Source organism: Molothrus ater, chromosome Z (genome assembly GCF_012460135.2).
Source record: "Molothrus ater isolate BHLD 08-10-18 breed brown headed cowbird chromosome Z, BPBGC_Mater_1.1, whole genome shotgun sequence".
Classification (NCBI taxonomy): Eukaryota; Metazoa; Chordata; class Aves; order Passeriformes; family Icteridae; genus Molothrus; species Molothrus ater.
In genome coordinates this window covers 64,382,026-64,404,444 of record NC_050511.2, presented here as the reverse complement: position 1 = coordinate 64,404,444, position 22,419 = coordinate 64,382,026, and the positions used below count along the sequence as shown (strand labels likewise).

The 22,419-nt window shown below is 39.9% G+C and overlaps 1 protein-coding gene across 2 annotated transcripts in view; it reads right to left on the bottom strand.

Annotated features, from left to right (window-relative positions):
• PLPPR1 (phospholipid phosphatase related 1) overlaps nucleotides 1-22,419 on the bottom strand; it is a 120,358-nt gene that overhangs the window by 52,384 nt on the left and 45,555 nt on the right. For both annotated transcript variants that reach the window (XM_036403377.2, XM_036403375.2), the window contains one exon: nucleotides 9,607-9,714. In XM_036403377.2, coding sequence (XP_036259270.1) covers nucleotides 9,607-9,669 — 63 coding nt within the window. In that variant the 5' untranslated portion in view covers nucleotides 9,670-9,714. The remainder of the gene's footprint in view (nucleotides 1-9,606; nucleotides 9,715-22,419) is intronic.

The following is a 22,419-nucleotide window of genomic DNA, read 5'->3' as shown; positions in this document are numbered from 1 at the left end:
ATAAAACATTTATACTATGTGTACACCACCTCTATTCCCACAATTTGATCAGTTTGAGAGTTTCAGTATGTTCCCCATCTCTGTAACAGAGCTGAACTGATTTTCGCTTTGGCTGGTTTAAATAAAGATCCTTGATGACTACTGACCTAGCTAGCTACAAGTCAAATATTAGCACAACTATAAAGTTCATAAAAGTACAATCTGCTATCCAATCTATTTGAAAAGTTAATTCACTCCATTATAACCAGAATCTTACATTGGTCAGGCTCGAATAAGAAACTAGACTGCATTTATGCAGTACATTTACAGATATTTTTGCTGTAATTTTATAAAAAATGCAGTGTTGAGACTACAGTAAATCAAATGGAAACTCAATTGATAGTTCCACTGTGAAACGTAACACAAACTATTTTAAAGTCTCTCTAACCTTATTTTCTCCATGAAGCATGCACAACTCACAAAGAGTTTTGAGATACCAAGCAGTCAGTTATATATGGTGTAAACTAAATAAAGGTGATATTAATTCAATAATGATGTACATCTGCACATAATAATCACAGACTAAATTTTTATGCTTTAGTGAAATATGTAAAGGTATTGATACAAGATTAGCATTATTATTAGAGCTCCTGCCAGGTATGCAAAATCTAAACTCCAGAAGTCACAATGAACAGTTGATTCTGGGCATAGACATGCAGCATTGAATAGCTGGGAGAAGGAAACACAGGAAACATTTGGCCATTATAATACCAGGTGTAGCTATCCTTTAAGTCACAGGATGAATTGTACTGAACTCATGAGAAAACTAACTGCAACTCCAGCAATAACTGCATCATTACTTCCAATTGCTTTAATATTATTGCAGCATATTTTTCATAGGCTTCATCAATAATTACTCTAGAATCATAAAAAGTTAATAATGCCCTAGAACTGCAAAAAAGTTAACAAATTATTCAAATGCATTTTAAACCCATCCTGTTACATGGTTTCTTCCATTCATCTGCTCTTAGGTCATAAAGGAAATTATAAGAGAAAGAAGTGCACAGCAGGTTTTGGAGTATGTTTTAATCTTTTAGGCTCTTTGCACTGACCCTCTGCAAACAAGCAGAGTCTCTGCTGGTAGAGACCACAGCCACCCTTGGGACTCTCAGGATGTGCAGTGTGATGCAGATCTTATTCCCAGTGGGCGCTGTAAACATGTCACTCACGAGTAAGAGTTACACACCATTATGAGCCCCCATTTGATTTCCTGAATTGTGAAACAACTCTTTAAAAATCAACTATGTTCTCAGTAAAATATTGATCAACCATGCACCTAACAACCATTTCTAAAAGTCTATCTGCAACAGAAATCTTGATCATTAAATCACTCTGTTCCAAGACAAAGGTACATCTTAACTCCTATTTCTTTAATTTAAAACTGGAGTGTTCTAGGAAGACCTAGCACAACTTATTATTGTTAATTTATACAGATATCCTAAATCTGACCCTAGTCCAAACTTCTGAATCAGAAATATTTTAGGCGTGGCATCAAGCTGAAAGTTAATCCATGAAGGCTCATGAACTCTACAACTGAGGGTCAGTCTGTCACCATTGTTGTAAGCACACACCATCATGAATAATGATTTCATGTGTGTTAAGACCTGAGTGCCCATTTAGCATCCTGTGCAACAACTCTCAAAGCATCAGTTCCTACTGTCTCACTTATTTCCTGCAAACACATCCATATTGATCCATTTTCATTCAGTCTCTTCAACAGCTCCACTGAGCAGTAGCCACAGTTGTGACAAAATGATGTGTGCAAGCCTACCTGTGTAAAAAGCATTTGCTCTGACTTCAGGAATGGGATCTGCAAACTGCTTGGCTCTATACCCACCACCTCAGAAATTCCTGGTGAAATACACCAGTGAAGGAAACACATCAGAGAAGAATTGTTTATTGCAAAAATGCTGGGATGTGGGAATGGGCTGAGAAGAAGCACCAGATGTCCCTTCAGAATGCCCCACGAATTAAAAAATAGATCATGAAACCTGAGGTGCACTGGGCAAGCAAGTTAGAAATACAGAAACATAAAGTATCATTTCTTCAGAAAGATTTTTTTGTAGTTGTTATTGCCACATTCTGCTGCATTCATAATAGATTTATTTATTTATTTCATGTTACTTAGGTTACTTAGGCAACTGGATTATCCATTTGTGCTTTAGAGGGAGAAGATCTCACAATTCAGAAGCTATTTGCTACCCACACAAAGGCACCCAGATGTTGCCAGAAGCTTGGAGAAGTTCTGGGTTGATGCAGTACCTTAGGCTTGTATAGGATGAACAAGGCTTGGCAGACCAATTCCTAAGGCTGGTATTAAAACTTAGTTGGAATTTCTAGAGAGCAAAAAATGTCAATATTTTTTTCAAAGCTAAATCACTGAAACAAACCTTTTTGTCATAAGGCTGATGTTAAGGACTTCACCCTTGAAACTCTGCTGAAACAAACTCCTCCTTTTCAAGGTCTGGAGTGGCTGGTCTGGAACCAGAAATCAAGTCCTGATGAAACTGGGCATGATGCTTGAAAAGACCTATTAAATTTTTAAAAATTCTCCTGATGTCAAAGCCACTGTCAAAAAGTTGGGATGGGTTTGCTTTAAGCATCTTCTTTTGCTCCTGCATTTTTCATGTCTTTCCCACTGACCAGCTCTGGAAAGGCTTGACTGTTGTACTTAGGGTTACTTAGACTGCATTTGTGAGTCCCTACTGATTCCTTTCCATTCTTTTTAGACCTCATGCAAATTATCATGATAAGTAAGGGCAAGGATATTCCTACAGACCAAAACAACAAAAAAACAGTTTATTCACAGACGCAGACCAGAGGAAATGGTGCAGGTGTATCACAGAGCAGTCAATAATTTGATAATGCACAGCACTTTTCTTGATCTCCAAATTTGCATGTATCGGAGCAAATAAATAGCTCTATGTTGTGTGCTTGGGGAAGAAAACATGAAAATCCCTCAGGTTTTTGAAGTAGGCAAACAAACAAAAGTTAATGCATTAAGGGCTTTACAGCAATATCAATGAAACTAAAATCTAAGTCCACTTCTGAAAAGAGAGGAGGGAAAAAATGGGCAGTTACATATTGTGTCCTGTGTATTTTCACATTGCTATTTTAAGCCCAGTTAAAGCAGCTCAGTAATTACTGGAAATACCTTCCAACTTAGAAAGCTTCAAATATGGCTTGCAGACTTCTGCACACACAGAACACCTGCACGAACAGTGCCTAGTTTGTAACCCCTTTTCTCAAAGACTTACATAAACTTTCTGATCAGTAGTTTTTCTAGCAAAAAATATGGAGTTTGTTTTAACTAACAAATGGGAAAATGCATTTGTACTTCAGAACCAGAGCAAATCCAATCTCTCTAACTGCTAAGTATTTTTAAAAACCTGTACAATTCCTTCTCTTAGAAACCTGACTAAACAGAGCAACATATAAATTACAGTAGCTCTCAAAAGTGTTGGCTAGGTTCAAGGCACAATGTAAACAGGTAAAACAATTTGTTCACAGCATTTTTATCTACTTCCAAATGCATTTTTTTATTACACATAAAGACAAAGAATGTTTGGTACCTTTAATCCCTTCCTGGAAAAGTCTACCAGATTCATTGGTGGAAACCCTAAGATGTTATTCAGGTTGCCAAATGAATTATTTGCAATGGGAAGTTTTCAGAATAAAAGGAAGGATAAAAAAAGGCTTCACGTGTCTGCAAGCAGGAATACAAGCCTTCTTTCATTTATGTTTTAAAGAAAAATTCAGTAAGGCACCTAAACTCTCATGGTAACCTCTTAATGTTAATTTTAATAGGTCCTCAAGAAGCTAAGGAGAATCAAATAATAATCAGATTTATTTCACAGTGCCTATTTTGGCCAAGAGTCATTTGTGCTCTCTGCCTAATTATGAAGCACTTGGAAGGATTTTTTTTATAGTCAGGTAATATGAAAGCTGCTTAGCAATTCAACAAAACTAATCCAATGTTCAAGAGACACCTATTCACTGAGATTAAGCCAATTTTACAATATGGAGTTATCCAGTCACCTGGAACAAAGGAGGTATGTGGAGGACAAAGAATGCTGAGGAATGAGTGGCAAATGGGGAACATAAAGAGATTTTTAGAAAGAGAGAGATGGATACATATGCTGAGTGAATAAAATCAGAAACAATGAATCCCAAGACACAGAAGTGTCTGAAGCACAGGGATTTATGCAGAAACATCACCCTTTGCACAGCCTCTGTCAGCACTGATTCTCACAGCCTAAGCGGGCATCTAATGACAGGCAGTTTATACAACACCAACACATGACACATCCCTGGGGCACTTTGTCCTCACAGCATCCCAGTGGAGCAGCAAAGCACATCCAAGCACGGCATGGATGGAGAAGGAAGGAACAGAGTCACTGAGGGCTGCAGCTCTTTCCAAGTTAGTTCACCTCAGGATGCTTTCCCAGTTAAAGGTTATTTCAAATTCTGACGGGATTTATTTTGCACTGTCTAGGAGAACTGGACATTATCTTGACAAAACCACTGCATTTTGAATATCCAAAGTTGCAATCTAATATCTCTACATCCTTTATGTAATTTTAATATCATTAAAGCGCTAAACAACCAGCAAGCTTTTATGAGAGAAATTACTCTTTTTTTAAAAATAAGCAAATAAAAGTCACTTCCAATACATTCAATGTCTTACAAACATAACTTTGAGGACTACAGCAAATGTAAGAGGTCATTTCACACTCCTCACATACTGCTAAAAGTTAGAGGGCAACAACCAGTACACCCAAATGTACAAAACCTTTTTAATTTTCAGAACACCTAACCAAGAAATTATAATAAAACAAGTGCCACATATGTCACAAATATTCTAAATTCACTGATTTTTTCACAGCTCCCCAAGCCCTGCTGTGATGCTGATGACAAACAGAAGTTCAAGAGGCACTTCTCTCACTTGCACAAATGATTTCAGTATTGGAGAAATTCTCCTGCTACTCGGTAGTTCAGCTGTCGGCTTGACTACACAAAGTACTGACACAAAAATGTATGTGGGCAAGGAAGAAGAATGCTTTCCTTAAGTGCTTCTGTAAGTTGAAACTTTTTTTTTTAATTACATTTGAACTGATATTTGAAGATGATCCAATCTGTCCAAACATAAAATAGCCAAAAGTAATGGAAAATGTACCCCACTGAAGAAAGAGAAATCCTGTGAGGTTACAGCATACCTACAGTTCCAATCCAAGTTTGTACCAGGATAAATGTAAGACTAGAACTTTTTATTTTTCAGATTTTTTATTTTATTCATTTGGGGGAAGGGGAGAAGATATTTTCTGTGTAAAATCCTCAGCCCTTTGCAATGTCCTATATATTGGGCTGTCAAGAAGAAACACTTTCCAGTCTGCCTGCAAAAGCTTTCCTGAGGGCAGAATAATGGATTTAGTGTGAAAAAGTGGGATCTTCAGATTACAGAATTTAAAGATGCCCAATGTTTTAAGTTTTAATGGTGTTATATATTTGAGTCTGCCCCTATTACCTTGTCAAAGTCAGCATTACAATAATCCACAATGAATCACAATGAAGAATATACATCAGTGATATATCAAAGCCTTTTGGTAACTCTTTGATCAATTTAAGACAATTTAATTAAATCTGGTTCCAGAAAATTTTAGTGTTTTCATGGGCAAAGAAATACCTCAGATGTGCCCAACTCCTTCAGGAGTAACTGCACTTGAAAATAAATCCTTAGATAACTCCCTGAAATAGCTCAACCCCTCAGGCCAGGGCTTGCAGTGTGAGGAGGAGGAAAAAGGAAGTAGAAAATGCCTCATCAGCAGAAATCCCAGACCAAAATTTCTCCTTTTGTTCCCTAGAGAGCCATTACAGTCCTTACTCTCGTTGAGAAGAGGGTTTTCTTTGCAGAAAGAAAAGGATACTGCTTCTTCAATAACCACCATTCAAACACACACAATGGCTCTGAAGTTGCTCTCATGCCTTCCCCCTGAAGTCATGTGTAGTTGTGGGGATGCTGTTTACTCACAGTATGGAACTTTCCTCCCAACATCTATTTGGTAAATGCAATTATCACATCCCCTTGCACTTCCTGTCACTAATGATGAGCGTCAAACAGGCTGCAAAAGCCAGGACTACACTTAAACCTACCAAATTCAAAGCCACACTGGACCGTCTCCTACAGCTCCCTAGCCTGAGTTTTCTCCTAGAAACCTGATTGACAAAATAAGATGAACAAAGGGAGGGCAAGAGCACAGAGCATGGAAAACACTGCTGGACGAAGACCTCAGGGCAGCTCACCAGTCCCACAGGAAGAGGACTGGGATTTGACAGGCATTGCACTTCTCCCACTTCTATCCCTGGCACTGCCCAGACCTCAGGAAGCTTAGTCATTCTGACAATTTATTCCTCATCTGCAGGAAGCTGGCTGTACTTTCATGTACAAAATGCATCTGCCAGGTGTGATTGTACCTTTCCCCACCTTCAACCAGCACACATCCTTCCATGGAATGATGGAATACAGCACTCGCTGGATCAAACCTGGTAAAATAGGGTAGCAAAACAATGGCACAGCTATGCTGAAATATTGGCACAGATGTTTTTGACATTGCCCTGTCCCAGCAGGTGAAGGAGGGAGGAGATGCCCCCCAAAGAGCTTTAGCCACCATAAGTGGAAAAGGAAGAATGGGATAATTTTCCTCCTGTCATCCCAGAAGCTGCCTCTCCTCCTTTCTCTCATGCTTGCCTGACATCCTTGAGATCACTTCAGTGATCAGTCCTGGCCAGCAACAAACTCTCACACAGGCTGCTGTGCACCACTGGCATTTGTTGGGATAGACCCAGGGCATATCAAAAGCATCTCTGGGTCCATCCCTGACTCCAAAGGGCTCTGGAACCTGTGGAGTGGGGGATCTTTGCACTACTATGTCACCTCTGTCTAATGCAAACCAAGGCTGGGAGACAGCCTCCTGAAGGCTTCTTTTAGGATGCTGTCTGCAAAGGAGGGTAGGGAAAAGGAGAACCTCAGTCTCCTGCACATCCTAGTTAATTGTTTACATGTTTAACAAAATGTACTGCACCAAATCTTCACAGACGTTTGGTGACAAATGTCAGACTGTAATGACACCTCTTATAATATAATAAAGAATCATCCAGAAAGCTGCCTGCATTATTTGGGAGAGGGACTCAGATTTGATAAGTGGATCAAAATTAGTTTAATGATTCCCTATTTAGCTTTTAAATCTACTCATAATGTGACATTGTATTTCCAATTAGGGAATGAAAATGTTGATTAAACATTTCTGTCATTTCAGATTAGACATCACATGTTATCTCCTTATTATTAAAACTTTCATATTTTGAATATAAAAAGGAATTTGTAGAGTCAGGCACAGGGCTTAAGTTTTTATAATGAGCTATTCCTCTTCAGGTCAGGTTCCATAATAACTAACTGCTATAAGTTAGTTCAGTGGGAGGAAAATGAAATGGGAAAAAAATGGAAATTACAATAGCGGCTGAAACTGTGTCATATTTGTACAGACTGAAGCATGATGGTATTTAAAGTGCCCAAACTCCTTGTGACACCTCATTTCTACCTCTGCCACTACAATTTCATGAAGGCACACTGCAGAGCAGGCAGTTAGCAAATAGCTACTGGTAGGGCATCTGACATGACATTCAAGGCCCAGCATTATTTTCTTAAGAGCAAATGCCTCAAAACTTTTAATCAGAGGATGAGATTACAGTGGAGGAGACAGCACATTCTGGGGAAAAGGCCTATGATAATTTTTTACTATCTCTTTTCCTATTATGTTCAGCTAGCATGGCTGCTGCTGGATTGTTCTCCCACAGAAAAACATTGTCAGGAAAGCAGGCAACATTATTTTTAGCTGTCCTGCTTTTCACAGCAACAGCAAGGTGTCACACTGCTAATCAATTCTCAGGGTTGCTTCAAAGCAACAAAAATGGGGTCTGTCCTAACCCAGGTAATCTAGCACAGGGCTTGGTGTCTGGGGCAGCTCCTCTGAAAAAAAAAATAAAGCACGTTAGTCTCAAAAGCACAGCAGTGGGAAAAGAACACCTCCAGTGTGCCTTAAGATTTACAGGGACTTTTCAGATGGAATGACTACTATCAATCATCTCTGCACTCCCAGCAGGAAATTAGATTTCCTGTTGTTTAATGCTACAGTGCTTGACACAAGTCTATGAATTTGTAGTCCCAGTAGTGCTACATTAAAAATCTGTACTGTGGACAAAGAGGGGAAGAATGTAGCAGAGAGAACATAGCTTCGGACACTACCTCTCTGGTTTTGACTGATTTTTAATTTAATGTTGTGTTTTAATCAGCAAATCAACTATGTGAAAGGACAAGCAATGCACATTATGGAGCAAAAAATCCTCACAACAATCTTATCTACAGGAGGAACAATTTATGTCACTGTCACAAGTTGCCAACCAGGCCCATCATTCAATTCTTTAGAGGACTAAAAATCTTCAGAGCTGCTTGTTTAAGCAATAAATTTGAGACATCCCATTCCTGATTGTTTTTATAGGGTATTTTTCTGACCTCATTTCTGCTTTTCACTCATCTTTACCCTTTCTTTCTCTAGCTATTAGAATAAAGCAGTGACCCATTGTCTCCATCAGAACAACAATTAATCCTTTGACAGTTCTGGGAACTTCTCTTATGGAAGGGCTCAAGTTGCCTTAGAACTTGGGCCAAAGAGTGAGCATTCCATCCCAGCTACATCAGACAAGTGGCCCTGGTTATTTACAGGCAGTTATCTCCTTTTTACCATCTAAATCTGATGGAAGCTTTCATCCTCTCTGGAAACACAGAGTCACTACCCTTGCCAGGAAAACTGTCTCAGCCTTATAAGCACCAGCTGATCAATCACGGATTTGAATAGTGAATGTTGGCCAGTCTATCAGTGTTAGGCTATGTAAAATAAGAACCACAAACTACTATCTGTATGGATTAAAATAATAAAATAATAAATTAATAAGTAAAAACCCCACCACATCAACTGCCTTTAACAAAGACATGGAGCATGAACTGCAGATTCACTGCTAGACAATTCTCAGCCCTTGTGCTAGCCAAGCTTCTTCATCACACTTAAAGGTCAGGCATGCCTCATCTACATTTTATGTTCCACCTGAACTGAAATCAGAGCTGAGTTTTGCTTCCCAAGCCCATGAACCATCAGACTGTAAATCAGAAATTTCCTTGAATGAGTTTTAGTCCCTGTGCAGCACCAAGATGGAGAGAGGTCTGAGGAGGATGGGCAATCACCTGCAGCTACTGCCCACCACAGGACTAGCCAGAAAATAACCAGACAGAGAAGTCTTGGATACACCCTGTCTCTGCCTGTTCTTGCTTGCTGAGATCTGGATAACTCATGCAGGACTTTTTCAGGGGGATCTGATGGCACTAAGTATGAACATGGATATCTATGTCATCAACTAAGACAGCATCCTTGCTACAAATAAAATTGCTAACAAATTACTTAATTCCTGCAGGGAACAGCTGCCTTCCATGCTGGCCTGGCAGCTGAATGCTGCACTCACCTCTACAAAGATGAAGCAGGGGATGATGGAATAACTTCTCTGGGTATTGTTTCCTAAAGCCATTTCTCATCACACTTCTTGGGGAGGCACTGTTCAAAACTTTATATCCTGAAAAAGAAAAGACAGAGGTATTTCAGTATATTTCACATTTTTGCAAACTCCAAAATTAGGTTCATAAGACAGAACACTGACCTGATAGACCAAGGACACAATCTAGTGTCAAGAACTTCAAGGTCTATCTGTATACAAAACACCCTGAGAAAGCTCTCCCTTTACAACACAAAAGAAGAGACAGACAAGAGATCTGTCAAGAGGACAGACAAGAGGTTACAAGATACATCATATACAGAGCAAAGGTTATAAGGAATACAATTGTTTTCCTTAAATACAATCTACTACCAAGCAAAAGATTCTTCTTCTGAATTGTAAAATCACATTTTCAGCCCACTGACTTGCCTACAGTGTATTTCAAACCAGGAGATTTTGGTAATTGACAGATATGCTTACAGTACACTGACTGTACACATGATCAGAATGTTTATCTGTATAAATCTGCTCAAGATGACAGCATGTGATATGCACAAAACTCTCTACCCATAACAAGCAAATGCAATGAAGACCTGGGCCTTTTCTGCAGAGCTTTTCTGTCCTGATATGAATTCATACATTAACACACCAAACTCTACCCACTTAGCATTACTTCGGGCTACTGGCTATCCTAATTAACATAACCCTTTAACACTGTGCTAAGACACTATTTTTGCATAAAAAGTAGAAGAAGCAGAGAAAAGAAGACTAACACAAATTTTACAGACAGCGTCTGTCTTTATCTGCATTCATGAGGCAGCACATCAAGAAGCTAAGTCTGGTTTAAATGCCTTTACAGGGAGATACAGAGTAGGAGGGAAGCTGGAAAAGCCCAGAGCTGCGAGGTGCAGGATTGCACAAAGCATGAGACACAGGAGAGAATCAAAATCCTCTGCTATTGATTTTAACCCAAGCACAATAAGCAGGATCACAGATTCAGATGGGTCCAGCCTCACTTCCAACACTCACAAAGAAATTCTGCCCTGATGCCAAGCTCCTCCATGTGTCAGGGCCAGGCAGGAGGAGGGAGATGGAAACTGATGTATTTTGCAGAGGGTGCTTTGCACAGCATCTTCCCGTGACTTTTTGACCTCAATGGCACCTGAGTGGCAATTCAGGCCTTAGCACATGGAGCCTGTGAGGTTCACAAGGAGGTCAGTGCTTCCTCACCATCTCTCAGCAGGGCTACGGGGAGAAGTACCACGGTCAGCACAAGTGAGTTCACCTGAGGTCAGGATGGAGGAGCTGGATCAGCTGCCAGTGCTTGCCACCTGCACCATGATGGACACTCTTGTCTCGCCACCTATGAACTGCTTATCGTGTTCCTTATCTCAGCTCCTCACAGTTTGACCCACAGATGTATAATACACATTGTATATGGTGGATTTAGGCACAGCAGAGCTACTGTGACTCCAGTGAGGCCACATTCTGTGTCAAGAAGAGCTTCTCAACTGCTAAGCATTGAGAAATACAGTTTCAGGGCAAACAAAATAGTCAGGAATGTCACCTGTGATGTACCTCAGATGCTCCCATCTTACACTGTATCCCACTCTAAAATACAAATATTCTCAAAACATCTCATTTTCCAAACAGACTTCAACTTTACTCATTAAATAAAATGGGGTTTATCTCAGAGGTTAGTGTCATTGCTTTAAAAAAGACAAGGTAATCCAACCCCATTTGGACCGTGGGAAAAAAAAAATCATAAATCAGCAATTAATTTTTTAGTACCCCCAGCTCTTGTGCCCTGTGGCTTGGCAAACATGGAACCTGGTGGAATAGCAGTTTAAAGAGTCAGAGCAGCCTACAGAGCATTATTCAGTGAAACTTTTCTAAGGTTAGACTAAGGTTAACCAGACTAAGGTTAGAAATAACCAAGATTTTCCATACCACTATACTGTAGCCCCAAGCTATGCCTTCAGTTGCAACTGATGTGTGTTCCAAACCAAAACAGAGGTTGCAAGGCAATCCAAGAATTTAATTACCTTGCCCAACAAGTGACTGAAAGCAACTGAACAAACTGGCAAAGAAACTGAGGGTTCATAGTCATATAAAATTGCCTGATTTGACACTAGGGGACCCCTGATTTCACAGATGTTTATCACCTTGCCCGTTCCTTTAAGTTTATTGTGCACCACTGGTTTAGAAAACTGCACTGGCTATGGGAAAGCATTTTACATGCCAGCTTCTCTCCTATGTGATGACACATTTGTGTCAGGCTGAAGTAGGAAGAGGCCAAATTGTTGCATGATCAGCTAATTCCCAGATTGTGGGAAAACTCTCAGCTACCAGTGCTTGGTCTTTTCATCGGGTTACTTGACAAAAGAGTAAAGGGAAGCAAAGGTACAGTCCTGGTGGGAGCATCATCTTTTGTCTCTCTTCAGCTGGCAATGAGTCCTCTAGAGATACTGACAGCAAAACACAAATTACAGCAAACCCCAGATGCTTCAGCCTGCAGAGCAGCCAGAGAGAACTCAGTTTTGCTCAAAGGACCATAATAAGATGTAAAAGAACTTTTGGTAAAAATCTTGTTTTCTAACCCAGGCAGACCTCTTCACATTGAACAAACTTTTGGAGTCCAAAGTCTCTGACCAAAGCAATGGCAAATAAAAGCTATAATATCAGCATCAGCCTTCTCCATGTATTATTTCTGTTTTTATCAACTTGACTGAATTCCTAAGGAATTCATGCGAGCGAGACTGTAATAGTCTTTTCGGATCCCAGTAGCTGTGACCTCTTCAGGCCTGGTATGTTATCACAGCATGAGAGTAGAACTGGTCAAACCTATTCTAACTAATTAGAATTCACTGTAGAGAGAATATTAATAATCTGAAGCTTTGGTATTATGAGATGCTTCCCCTCTTAAAACAATATATGTAATTGTATAATGCAATATTTGTGAATTAATTAAAATTAGTTCTCATCTTGCTCAATTTACCTCACCTGTACATTTTCAGAAAGCCCCACATCACAGCACAGGAGGTTATTGCCTGGCATCTCCTGGGAGAGCAAGTGGAGGCAGAGAATATAAATAAGTTAATTGAAAACTGAATGAAAAGGACAGCAAAGAAAAAGGGAATTCAAGCTGAAGAGATTTTCTTGCCGCAAGGGTCTGTCCAGGGGAATGGCTTTCAGAATGCCCCATTCAGGTATATTCTAAAGCCCTTTATGTGAGCATGTGGCAGACAGCAAGAAGGACATATCTAGGACAAACTAGCATTCACGAGCCTTTATAGTGTAAGTTCCTGCAGCAATCACAGCACATTCAACTGTTGTTCTGTGTGATCACTCAGCAAACAAGTTAATTTGTGGTCTATTCCTCTGGAGACCCTATGGTCAAACCTATGTTTTGTAGGTCATGTCCTGCATTGGTAGGAAGAGAAGATGAACAATGTATTTCACATATTGCCACAGTGGATGCCTGGGCTTCTGTGGAAAATACTCAAACCAGCAATTGAGACATGCTGACAGGCCTGTTCATCACAGCTTTTAACTACATTTCAGTTAAGCAGAATCAGTGCTTATTTGCTTTGCCGTAGGTCAGAGACCACCAGCCTGAAATCCAGGAGCTGCTACACAAACCACAGCAGCAGCAAAGCTACTGGCACACATGGGATACACCCTCAGAGGAGAATCCCAAATCTTCCCTGACCGGAAAGAGGTGAGGAGGGTAACCACTGGTCATTTGGTATCAGGATGTGATGCAAACACAAAAAAAAATGGATTTGTCTCTTAGTTTCATGATCGTTTCAGCAGCAGCTAATATGCTTCCAAAACAAGGTGTAAATATTATATTAGAAGGAACACCAACTATTTCTGTAACAATGTAAAAGATACTTGAAACATCAGTATTTCCTTATGCAAATTACTTGAACATTACATTAGCAATTTGCAGACCTCTGTTGGCAATTGGCTTCAAATTAAAAAGATCTTTACTCTCATTAAAATATTAATTCTGTTTACAAGTAAAAAACTATCATCAAAACCTCTCCACCATTCCAGCAACAATCATTTTGCCCAACTGAAACACAAATTGCTTATGTCAAACCCCCGTTCAGTTAAGGAAACAAATTAAAACTAATACTTCTGCTAACAATGATTATCTAAGCTTTATCGAAGAACTGTATCTTTATAATCACTATATATTATACTATCTCTTACAGATCTCACTGTAAAGGGGGGTCCTCTATTTCCTGTGGGGGGAAACAGTTGAAGCAATTTGCCAAACATCACAGAATGACTCAATGTACAGGCTGAAGAAAGACACATTCTTCTCAGACTCCTGTCAGGTGCTCTGTCCACTTGACAACACAATCTCTGCACTTCAAATGTGCATGCTAATTCCTGCATAAGAAATTGCACATTTTAGGAATACAGGTTTCCCTGACTGCTTGCTGCTGGAGCCAGCAGAACACTGACTGCAACCTTACAAAATGAGGGCTGATCAAACACTGCCCTGAGATGTGACAGCCTCACGTTCTCTCTTTGTAACTTCACCTGCCATGTCCAAAGGCTCCACATTGTCCCCATGCAACCTCTCCATGAGCATGCCTGCAGTTCTGAACAGGGTTGAAACAGAAAAATAGAGGGTTAAAATTCCTTCCCCAGAGCTCTCTTCCATGTAAATCGAACTGATGCACAAAAAAGGGCTGAAGGAATAAAACGTAAGATTTTACTGCAAAAGGCAGTCAGTAAATTCCAAGTACAGACGTTACTGTTTTCAAAGTAATTGAAACCACAGTGGTGGCATGAATCACTTCAAAAGCCAAACCACGTGACTAAAAGCACAAATGGCTTTGTGGCATAACATCTGCTTGCCAGCCTTGCACCCAAAGACAAAGCAGACCGCTTGCCTGAAAACAGCAAAACTAAGAAAATAACAATGGTTGCAACAATTACAAGGTACCAGACAACTGGCACTCTGTTACCTCAGTGACCCACAACACACTAATTTTTACCTGTCAAGGAGAAAGTGATCCTTTGGATTATGTTGCCCTTGAGGAAGTGTGCCCTACACACAATGGGGCTTGGGAAAAAGGGAAGACACATATCAACAAAGAACCCTTTACCCATTCTCTGTGAACTGAGAGGCACAGAGCCACCAACACCATGGCCACTAAACCAGTAACACGGTGTGAGACTGGAGAAAATGTCTGTCCAAACCTGACTGTCTGAGTCATGCTTGATCTTTAGCTGTTAAATGTGAAGTTGTCTAGTGACAATAAACAAATAAACAAATGTTGTGTTCTAAGCTTCAGGCCTTGGCTGATGGCTATCTCCAAGGGCACTCCTGTGAGAGCAGCACAATGTCCCACTTTGCCAGAACACTGAAAAGAGGAACTGAACTGGTAAAGCAGAAGCTCAGTTTAATGAATCTAGATCTCACCCCAGAATACAATTTATTATAAACTCTCCTGGTTTCTGCCAGGAGAACAATACCATTCAATAGCTATACCATTCAAATAAATTGCCCTGCCAGTGAAAGTGCTCCTTACAGGTGTCTCCACAGACTCCTGGCCAAAAAACTAATTACATATCACTAATAGCAGCCAAAAAAAAGGAATAAAAACAATACGCAAAATAAATCCGCACATGTTCACCACTACATAAAAAATATTTTGCAGCATTTAAGGCAGAAAATTTTTTCTTTCTCTGATGAGAATTCTGACCCTAATCTGCTAGCAGAAGTCACATCTTCACATTCAGCACTTGACACAGAACACTGATACTTAAGTAATAAAGTTCACAGCATATCTGAAATGATATCTCTTAGTAGATAGCCCATCTGGTTATGAAAAAAGCTACATTAATAACTGTCTTGATTGTAAATTCATTCTTTTAAAAACGTGTTGCTGAATCCCTGGTGTTTGATACCTGGAAGAAAGTGATACCTCAGATTTCAAGGGTTGTTAAGGTTGTTTTCCCTTGCTAACAGCTTCATGTAGAAAATATCCCATGACTGAGTGATAAGCAACAGTACAAAGTCCATGGATAGGCAGACTGATAAGGGTTCTGCACCACTTATATCTTCAAGAGAGTTCAAGTGTTATGTTAGCACAGCAGAGGCCCTCTAACAACGTCTCACTGTGGGGAGGAAGGTGAAATTTCTGTGCCACAGCTTCTGTCAACAGAATTTTCATTTATACCACTTGGCCAGAATTTTATAGATGTCAAAGAGAACCCAGACATATCTGTGTGAATAGCAGGTATGTGCATGCCAATATCCAGAAAGCCAAACAAAATGGCCACAAGCCCAGTTCTGAACCCATTCAAACCCATGAACCTCTCATTGTCCAGCAGGTCTGGAACCATCATCATGGTTGGTCTGCTCCATTTGGAGAGACACTGAATTCCTTCTGAAAATTTTCACCGTATCACTTTGTGTTGTTTTGAATGAAACCCACTGAAATGTGGTGTCACATCAGCAAAACCGTATGAATAAAAGGTTTTACCTACTATAGCTGACAATGCTCCTCTCTTTTTTGCAAAAGGATTAGTGGTACGTGATAAATGAAGAAGGAATCTAACTAATTTCATTAGGGAATTCTTTAAAAAAATAATAAGCAGTCTCCAGAAAAAAAACAAAAACAAACCCACTAAATTTATCCATGCAATTACGAGACTGTCCTGCTCCTACTGTCCTTTAAGTAAAAAACCCCCTAACTGCTCTAGGTCTCATTTCAGCCTTTCAAATTTTAAAGTGAATCTAAATGAAACACTAGTGGGAAGAAGAAAGAGTATTTCTGGCCTCCACCCATCCCACCTGAAGGCACGTCACCTTGGTTTAGACCAATCACCTTGTGATCTTTTCTGAACAAACACAAAAGGCGTGTTTCAGGTTGTTTCTTTTACTTCTGACTGGTTAAAACTCCATCTACCTCTAAGAGTATTTATAGCAATAAAATTGCAGGTGTGGTCAGAATTAATGTAACTCTTCCTGTACATATAGGATTCTGAATAACAGAGATTAGTTACATGATCAGTGTAATGAAAATGTAGCAGGATATTGTTCCAAAAGTAACAGAGCTGAGATCCAGAAGTGCAACTCATTGACTTAATTAGTCATGGGCTTGAGATATAGGTACTCTGTTTATGTTAAATCACCATCTGTAAACTATTCCACGAGAGTTCTACATGGAGTGTCTCCTTTGTATAACTCACCAAAAAAAAAAAATCAACACCATTTTTGATTTGCACCTATAGGCTTGCAAGGTTCTGGCTGGAAACTGAAGATCCCCAAGGTATTTGGGATACTATCATAAAGGGCTTGTGACCAAATTTTACCTTCTGAAACCAATTCAATTATATTTGGTGAGTCCCCATGCAAAGCACCAACAGGCATTGAGGAACCTGAACAATTCCAACAGGAGGAAACCAGCAGCCAGCACCTCAGGCTCTAAACTGGTGAAAAAGGAAGGAGACCATTATTGAAGAAAAAGAAGAAAGCAAAAGAAAACTTCAAGAATACAGCAGGTAACAATGGAATGGTGCAGAAGAGAGGAAAAGTGGATGAACTACAGGAAAACTCCTATGGGATGGAGGGTAGGAGAGGAAAACAGACCACAGCTTTTCCCCGTGATGTAAAAACACAAGACTGCAAATTTTGTCTATTACTACAATAGACTGGAAAACACTCTACCCTTACCCTCCCAAAACCAGCAGGCTTTTGCCAAAGATAATTTAATGTTATTTTAAAATTATTAAAGTCCTGTATTATAAGAAAAAAATATTCAAAGGCATTTTCTTCATTCAGAAAATTTTTACTTTACTCCAGAAAACTAGTTTTGTTTTTTTCTTTACAAAACCTCCTTAGCCAACTGTTTGACTGAAACCTATTGAGCTATTAAAAAAATCAATTGGCTGCTTATGTGTTAGCAAGAATGAGAAATATTTTTATTTATAATGGAGCTTCACAGCTCTGCAGAGAACTGATTTTGGGAATCCCAACCCAATATTAAAAGTATATTTCAAAAATATGTGCTGCATGGTGCTCTTGTATGCCACATCTGCTGAGCCTAAGCCCAAGCAAGCTGCTGATCCACACATTTAAGTGCAAGAATGAACCTTCTGCAAAGTGCCAGCTACTCTCAGACCTCAGATGGACATTTCTGAGTAAATTTCCAAACCCCTTTCCTCCCACTGCCCTACTATGACAGCTTAGGAAGCCAACACTTTGGAGGGCATTTACACAGGTCATAGTATAAAGATCAACAGGCAGAAATAGAGATGAGCATGGGAAAGAACAGAGCAATGCTAGACAGGGTAAGGGGATGAAAATCAGGTGATTAACATGGTTCTATTTATTTCTGATTTTTTTTTTCCAGGGGATGAATTCTGCATTGGAAATTTCCTCTCAAAATCATGGTGAGCTGGTTTAAAAACTAGTCATGTAACAGGCACAAGCCAGTGGACTCCAGATAGAAAGAAAAAACCCATTAATTTTGTCCCCTCAGGGCTCAGCAAACTGTGTGAGTATTGATTGCAAGCTGTAATATTATGAAAGTAAACAAACTACTGCCTCTCCACAGTGTAGCCTTTGGCGATGAGGTCCAGGGGCAGGGCCTCTTGCTCCTCTTATATTCTGGAATTCACATTGGCAGTGGAGCTGTCAGGGACACATAAGGACTGCACAGACTCCTGCAAACCCAGCAGCAAGCTCAATCTCATGTGGATCTTTTGTTGGTTCACTTGGTTTATAAACCTTCACCTTCATCCCTTGCCAAGACAGACAAAGGATTTCTAGCATACCTGCTCTTTTCCCTCATACAAAACACCTTGGTAGAAGCTTTCCTTAATAGAAATGAAAAACAATTTTTTTTGCTTTCCTCTTTTCTTTATCTGTGCCCATTATGCAGCCAAGGGAAGTATAACTCCCATCAAATATAATCCCCATATCCCAAATTTGCCCACTCTAAGGACAGTACTGAGCACAGCTCATGCAGTTTATGTGGGCCTCATAAACACTCCCTGGATGGGAAAGTCAAGAATTTAGGAGTCTATTGTTAGACTACCACATTTTTAAGGAAAATAACTTCTTATTAGTCCAAATCTATTTATTACTATAAAAAATGCAGCCAACTATAACAAAAACATTTCTGAATTTACAAACCTTGTAATACCTCTCCCTTCTCTGTACTGTTATGCTATCCACAGACTCGTCTGTGATTCCTGCTTAGTCTGGAGTAGGAGAGAGGGTTATGGCACAGGTTTTTTCCAAGAGAAAGGCACCAGGGCTGATGGTGAGAGCTTGTTCCTCTTTAGTCCACTCAACACCTCCTTGGTGGGTGGGGTGGCTGCTGGTAGCTTGATTGGCTCTGATACCACCCTGTGTTCATAGATTTCAGGCCTCTGCCTATTGTCCCATGTCTGCTCTTTTCCATGCTGCCATTCAGACAGTTCATTTTTAAAAGAATAGAGACTTGTTCGTTCTACCCATTAGGCAGAGAAACTGATGAAGATTATTATAAAAATAGGCACTAAATTATACAATCATATAAAAGCAACCTTAAGCTAAAACTGATTAGGTAATGCCACTCTTTCAGACAACTGCTGTAAGAGTTAAAAAAGCAGAACAAAGCTTCAGGCAAGCCCTGGCAACCAAGATCTGACAAACCCTTGTCCTCACAGAGTTATTTCAGAACCTGTGCTCCTACTAGAAAAGGCAATAGCATTTGTCTGGCTGCAAGGCAACAAACTTGTTTTGATGGATAAGGATGCCCTAGATTCTGATAGACTGAAAAACATGGTTTTTCACCTATGAATCCAGCAAGGCTGGAAACGCTTCTATGGATTTAAGCTCCTCATTAGGGCCAAGCCTTGGTCTTCTTGGAGGTCTGTGCTCTTCCCTGTGCAATTTTGTCTCGTGACACCTATACAGGCCTCAGAGAAGCTCACATAGACATTGTTTGAGATATTGGGCATTTGATTTTTAAAGCCAATACAGTCTACACAAACAACTGAACTGTTAAAATTAAAGTGGCTCAGCCCACAAAGACAAATTCTGAATTTCCTGTAGCTGAGACCTTAATGTTACTTCTAAGGATGTAACTGAAATGACATACTGTAAGAGTTTAAATGTGACATGCACCTATTTCATAAGACATGACCACTTCAGGTCAACTGTATATAGAAAGTTAGCCTGTAGTATTTTGTGGACAGTTACACACCAGCATGAGTGTGTGCTCATACAAATTCATATAAACTCAAATGCTACTGGAGCCTGCAAATTGCATGAGAGGCTATGGCTGAAACTAAAGGGAACAATTTTGCATGCAATCTGACTTGGTCAGAATATGATTAAGCAGTCATTTGAACACTAAAAGCTGACAGAAGCATATAAAATATACCATCATGTCCTGTGCTGTTTGCTGCCATCCTTCTAAGCAGACCATCAGAACATCATGTCTTGTTTATTAGTCCTCTACTGCTGGTGCACAGTTCTCACCTCTAAAACATCATAATTCTAATTTTCAAAAATTAACTGATTAGCTCTTTAAAAATGGAAAAATTATTTCCAGCAAATTGGTGTAAGATTGAGTATCACACATACATACAGCATTTTTGCATAGAGGAAACTGTTTTTTACAAAAAAATTGTTATTTTTTGCCCTTCCAAGGGCCACCAATTTATACACTGCTTTTTTAAAGTAATACAAAGACAGTGTTAGACAAAGGTGCAGTCACCCCATTCACAACACTGAAGGACTTATGCACTCTGTTAAAACTCAGATTATCACAGAAAGCAGTTCTAGATTTGGCTGATGTATGTGCAGTTGCTGTTTCTAGTGCTCAAAACATCACATTTTATAAATGCACAAGAGTTATTTCTCTAGGTATGTACAAACACATTAAAAAAAACCCTATTGAAATACTGTATTCCCTAATCTACTAAGCACAATCAATATTAATAGTATGAAATATACATATTCTCACAAAGAAAATTATTTTCTGATTTGGAGATAATGCAGTTTCAAATTCGATCTTCTTTCTCTGCTTCCCTTAGTTCATATATTTCTCCTGTCACCTCAACCATGAGAACTGACATAATAAAATAACTGACATAATAAAAACATGCACCACTGTGTTCACATAGGTGACAGCATGAACAAAACAGGAACAGGGAAAAGAAAAGCCAAGAAATGCGAAATCATTAATATCCATGGCACTGGAATGGATTATACACTGTAGCAAATACAGCACCCTGGCTGCTCCATCTTGTATATGCATCCCTTCTTTCCCTGCTATGAGCAAGTCCTCAGCCCCTCATTCTCTTTCACTACCTGCCTCCTTAGGGTAGCTGTCCTAAGAGCAGGTGTCACTCTCTGCACCTGCTCTCCAGTGGTTTTTAAACATAACATTATGCAGCTGCTCCTGGGCTCTTTAATTCCTGGTGAACTCTCAGTGCTGCCAGAATCACAGGCTTTCCCCAGCATCTTCATTTTAATTTTGTGTGAACCCCAGGAAGAAGAGAGATGGGCTGTCGGTGGGACTGAGAGACTGGGGGCACTGGGTTTTATTTATTTTCTTGTGCTGATCCCTCCCCTCCAAATGCCCAGCATGATATTTGCTGAAGCACTGCCCTGCTGCTTCCACTTCCTCCACAGCCTTTGTGCCAAGCAAAGGTACCTGCCACAACCTCCTTCTCCTCGTGTGCATGCTGCAAAGGCAGCAGTTTGTACAGCCTCTTTGTCTCTTCCTAGCCCTAGGATTTTTCTTTAGCCTATAATCATCTGTTTTCCTCCCAAAGACTGCTATTTTTCTTACCAGGGTTCTGCCTCAGGCCATGTAGCTCACATATTTCCAAGTCCTAAAATTAGATGCAAGACCGTTCACCACAGCTGTTCTACGTGCAGCATGCAGGTCTTGGCTACATCTGTGGTTCACCACAGCAATCTCCAAACTTCTGCAATTGCAAAAAAAATCTGAGATGTCCACCCCACCTTCCCAAGGTACCACCATCCTAACACATTATGCAACTTGTAAAACATACAGAAAAATAAAAACTGTAAGCTGGAGATGAAATAAACATAGTTTTAAAATTTATTAATAGCACAAACCCACATTTTTCCACACTTCAGGGGAGTGTTTTATGCACCCCTTGATGTGCATGCACCCTGCTTTGGAGACCACTGGTTTAATAGACCACAGACAGAGCCTGAGAATCTCTCCTGACCTAAATATGCTTTTATTTGGCACATGGCCTTTCTCCCAACATAACTCTCACATTTTAATATTACTTTTAAAGCTTGCAGAAGCCAATGTGCCTCCTCAGAACCATGACTTGTGGCTGCAGGGGATACATCTAGCTCTGCTTTTATAGTCACCCACTGAGCAGCTGCAGGGAAAGCTTGCACAGCATTTTCTCATCCAGCCATGGCAAGGCAAATACTTCATTTAAGAAGTCCTTCAGAGTACATATTTTTATTTTGAGGGCCCAATTTTGCAGGCAAGCCTGCTTAAAGTTTTGGGGTCAGCTCAGTAGTTTCATAAGGGACAACTTTCTCATTGCACCTTTATTTTTCTTCTTTTATTCCAGCAGCAAAAGAGTTCTCCAAAATTCTCAATGAAGAATTTCAGCATCTCCTTAACAGGAACAGCAGAACTTGTGAACTTCTGCTCTTCTAAGTGAAGAACGGGTCAAGCCATAGGTCTCTGTCCACCCCACTGCATTGGCAACAGCTTGGGGGAGGCATTGCATTTTCTTAGTGCTGCACTCAAAACTTCCCAC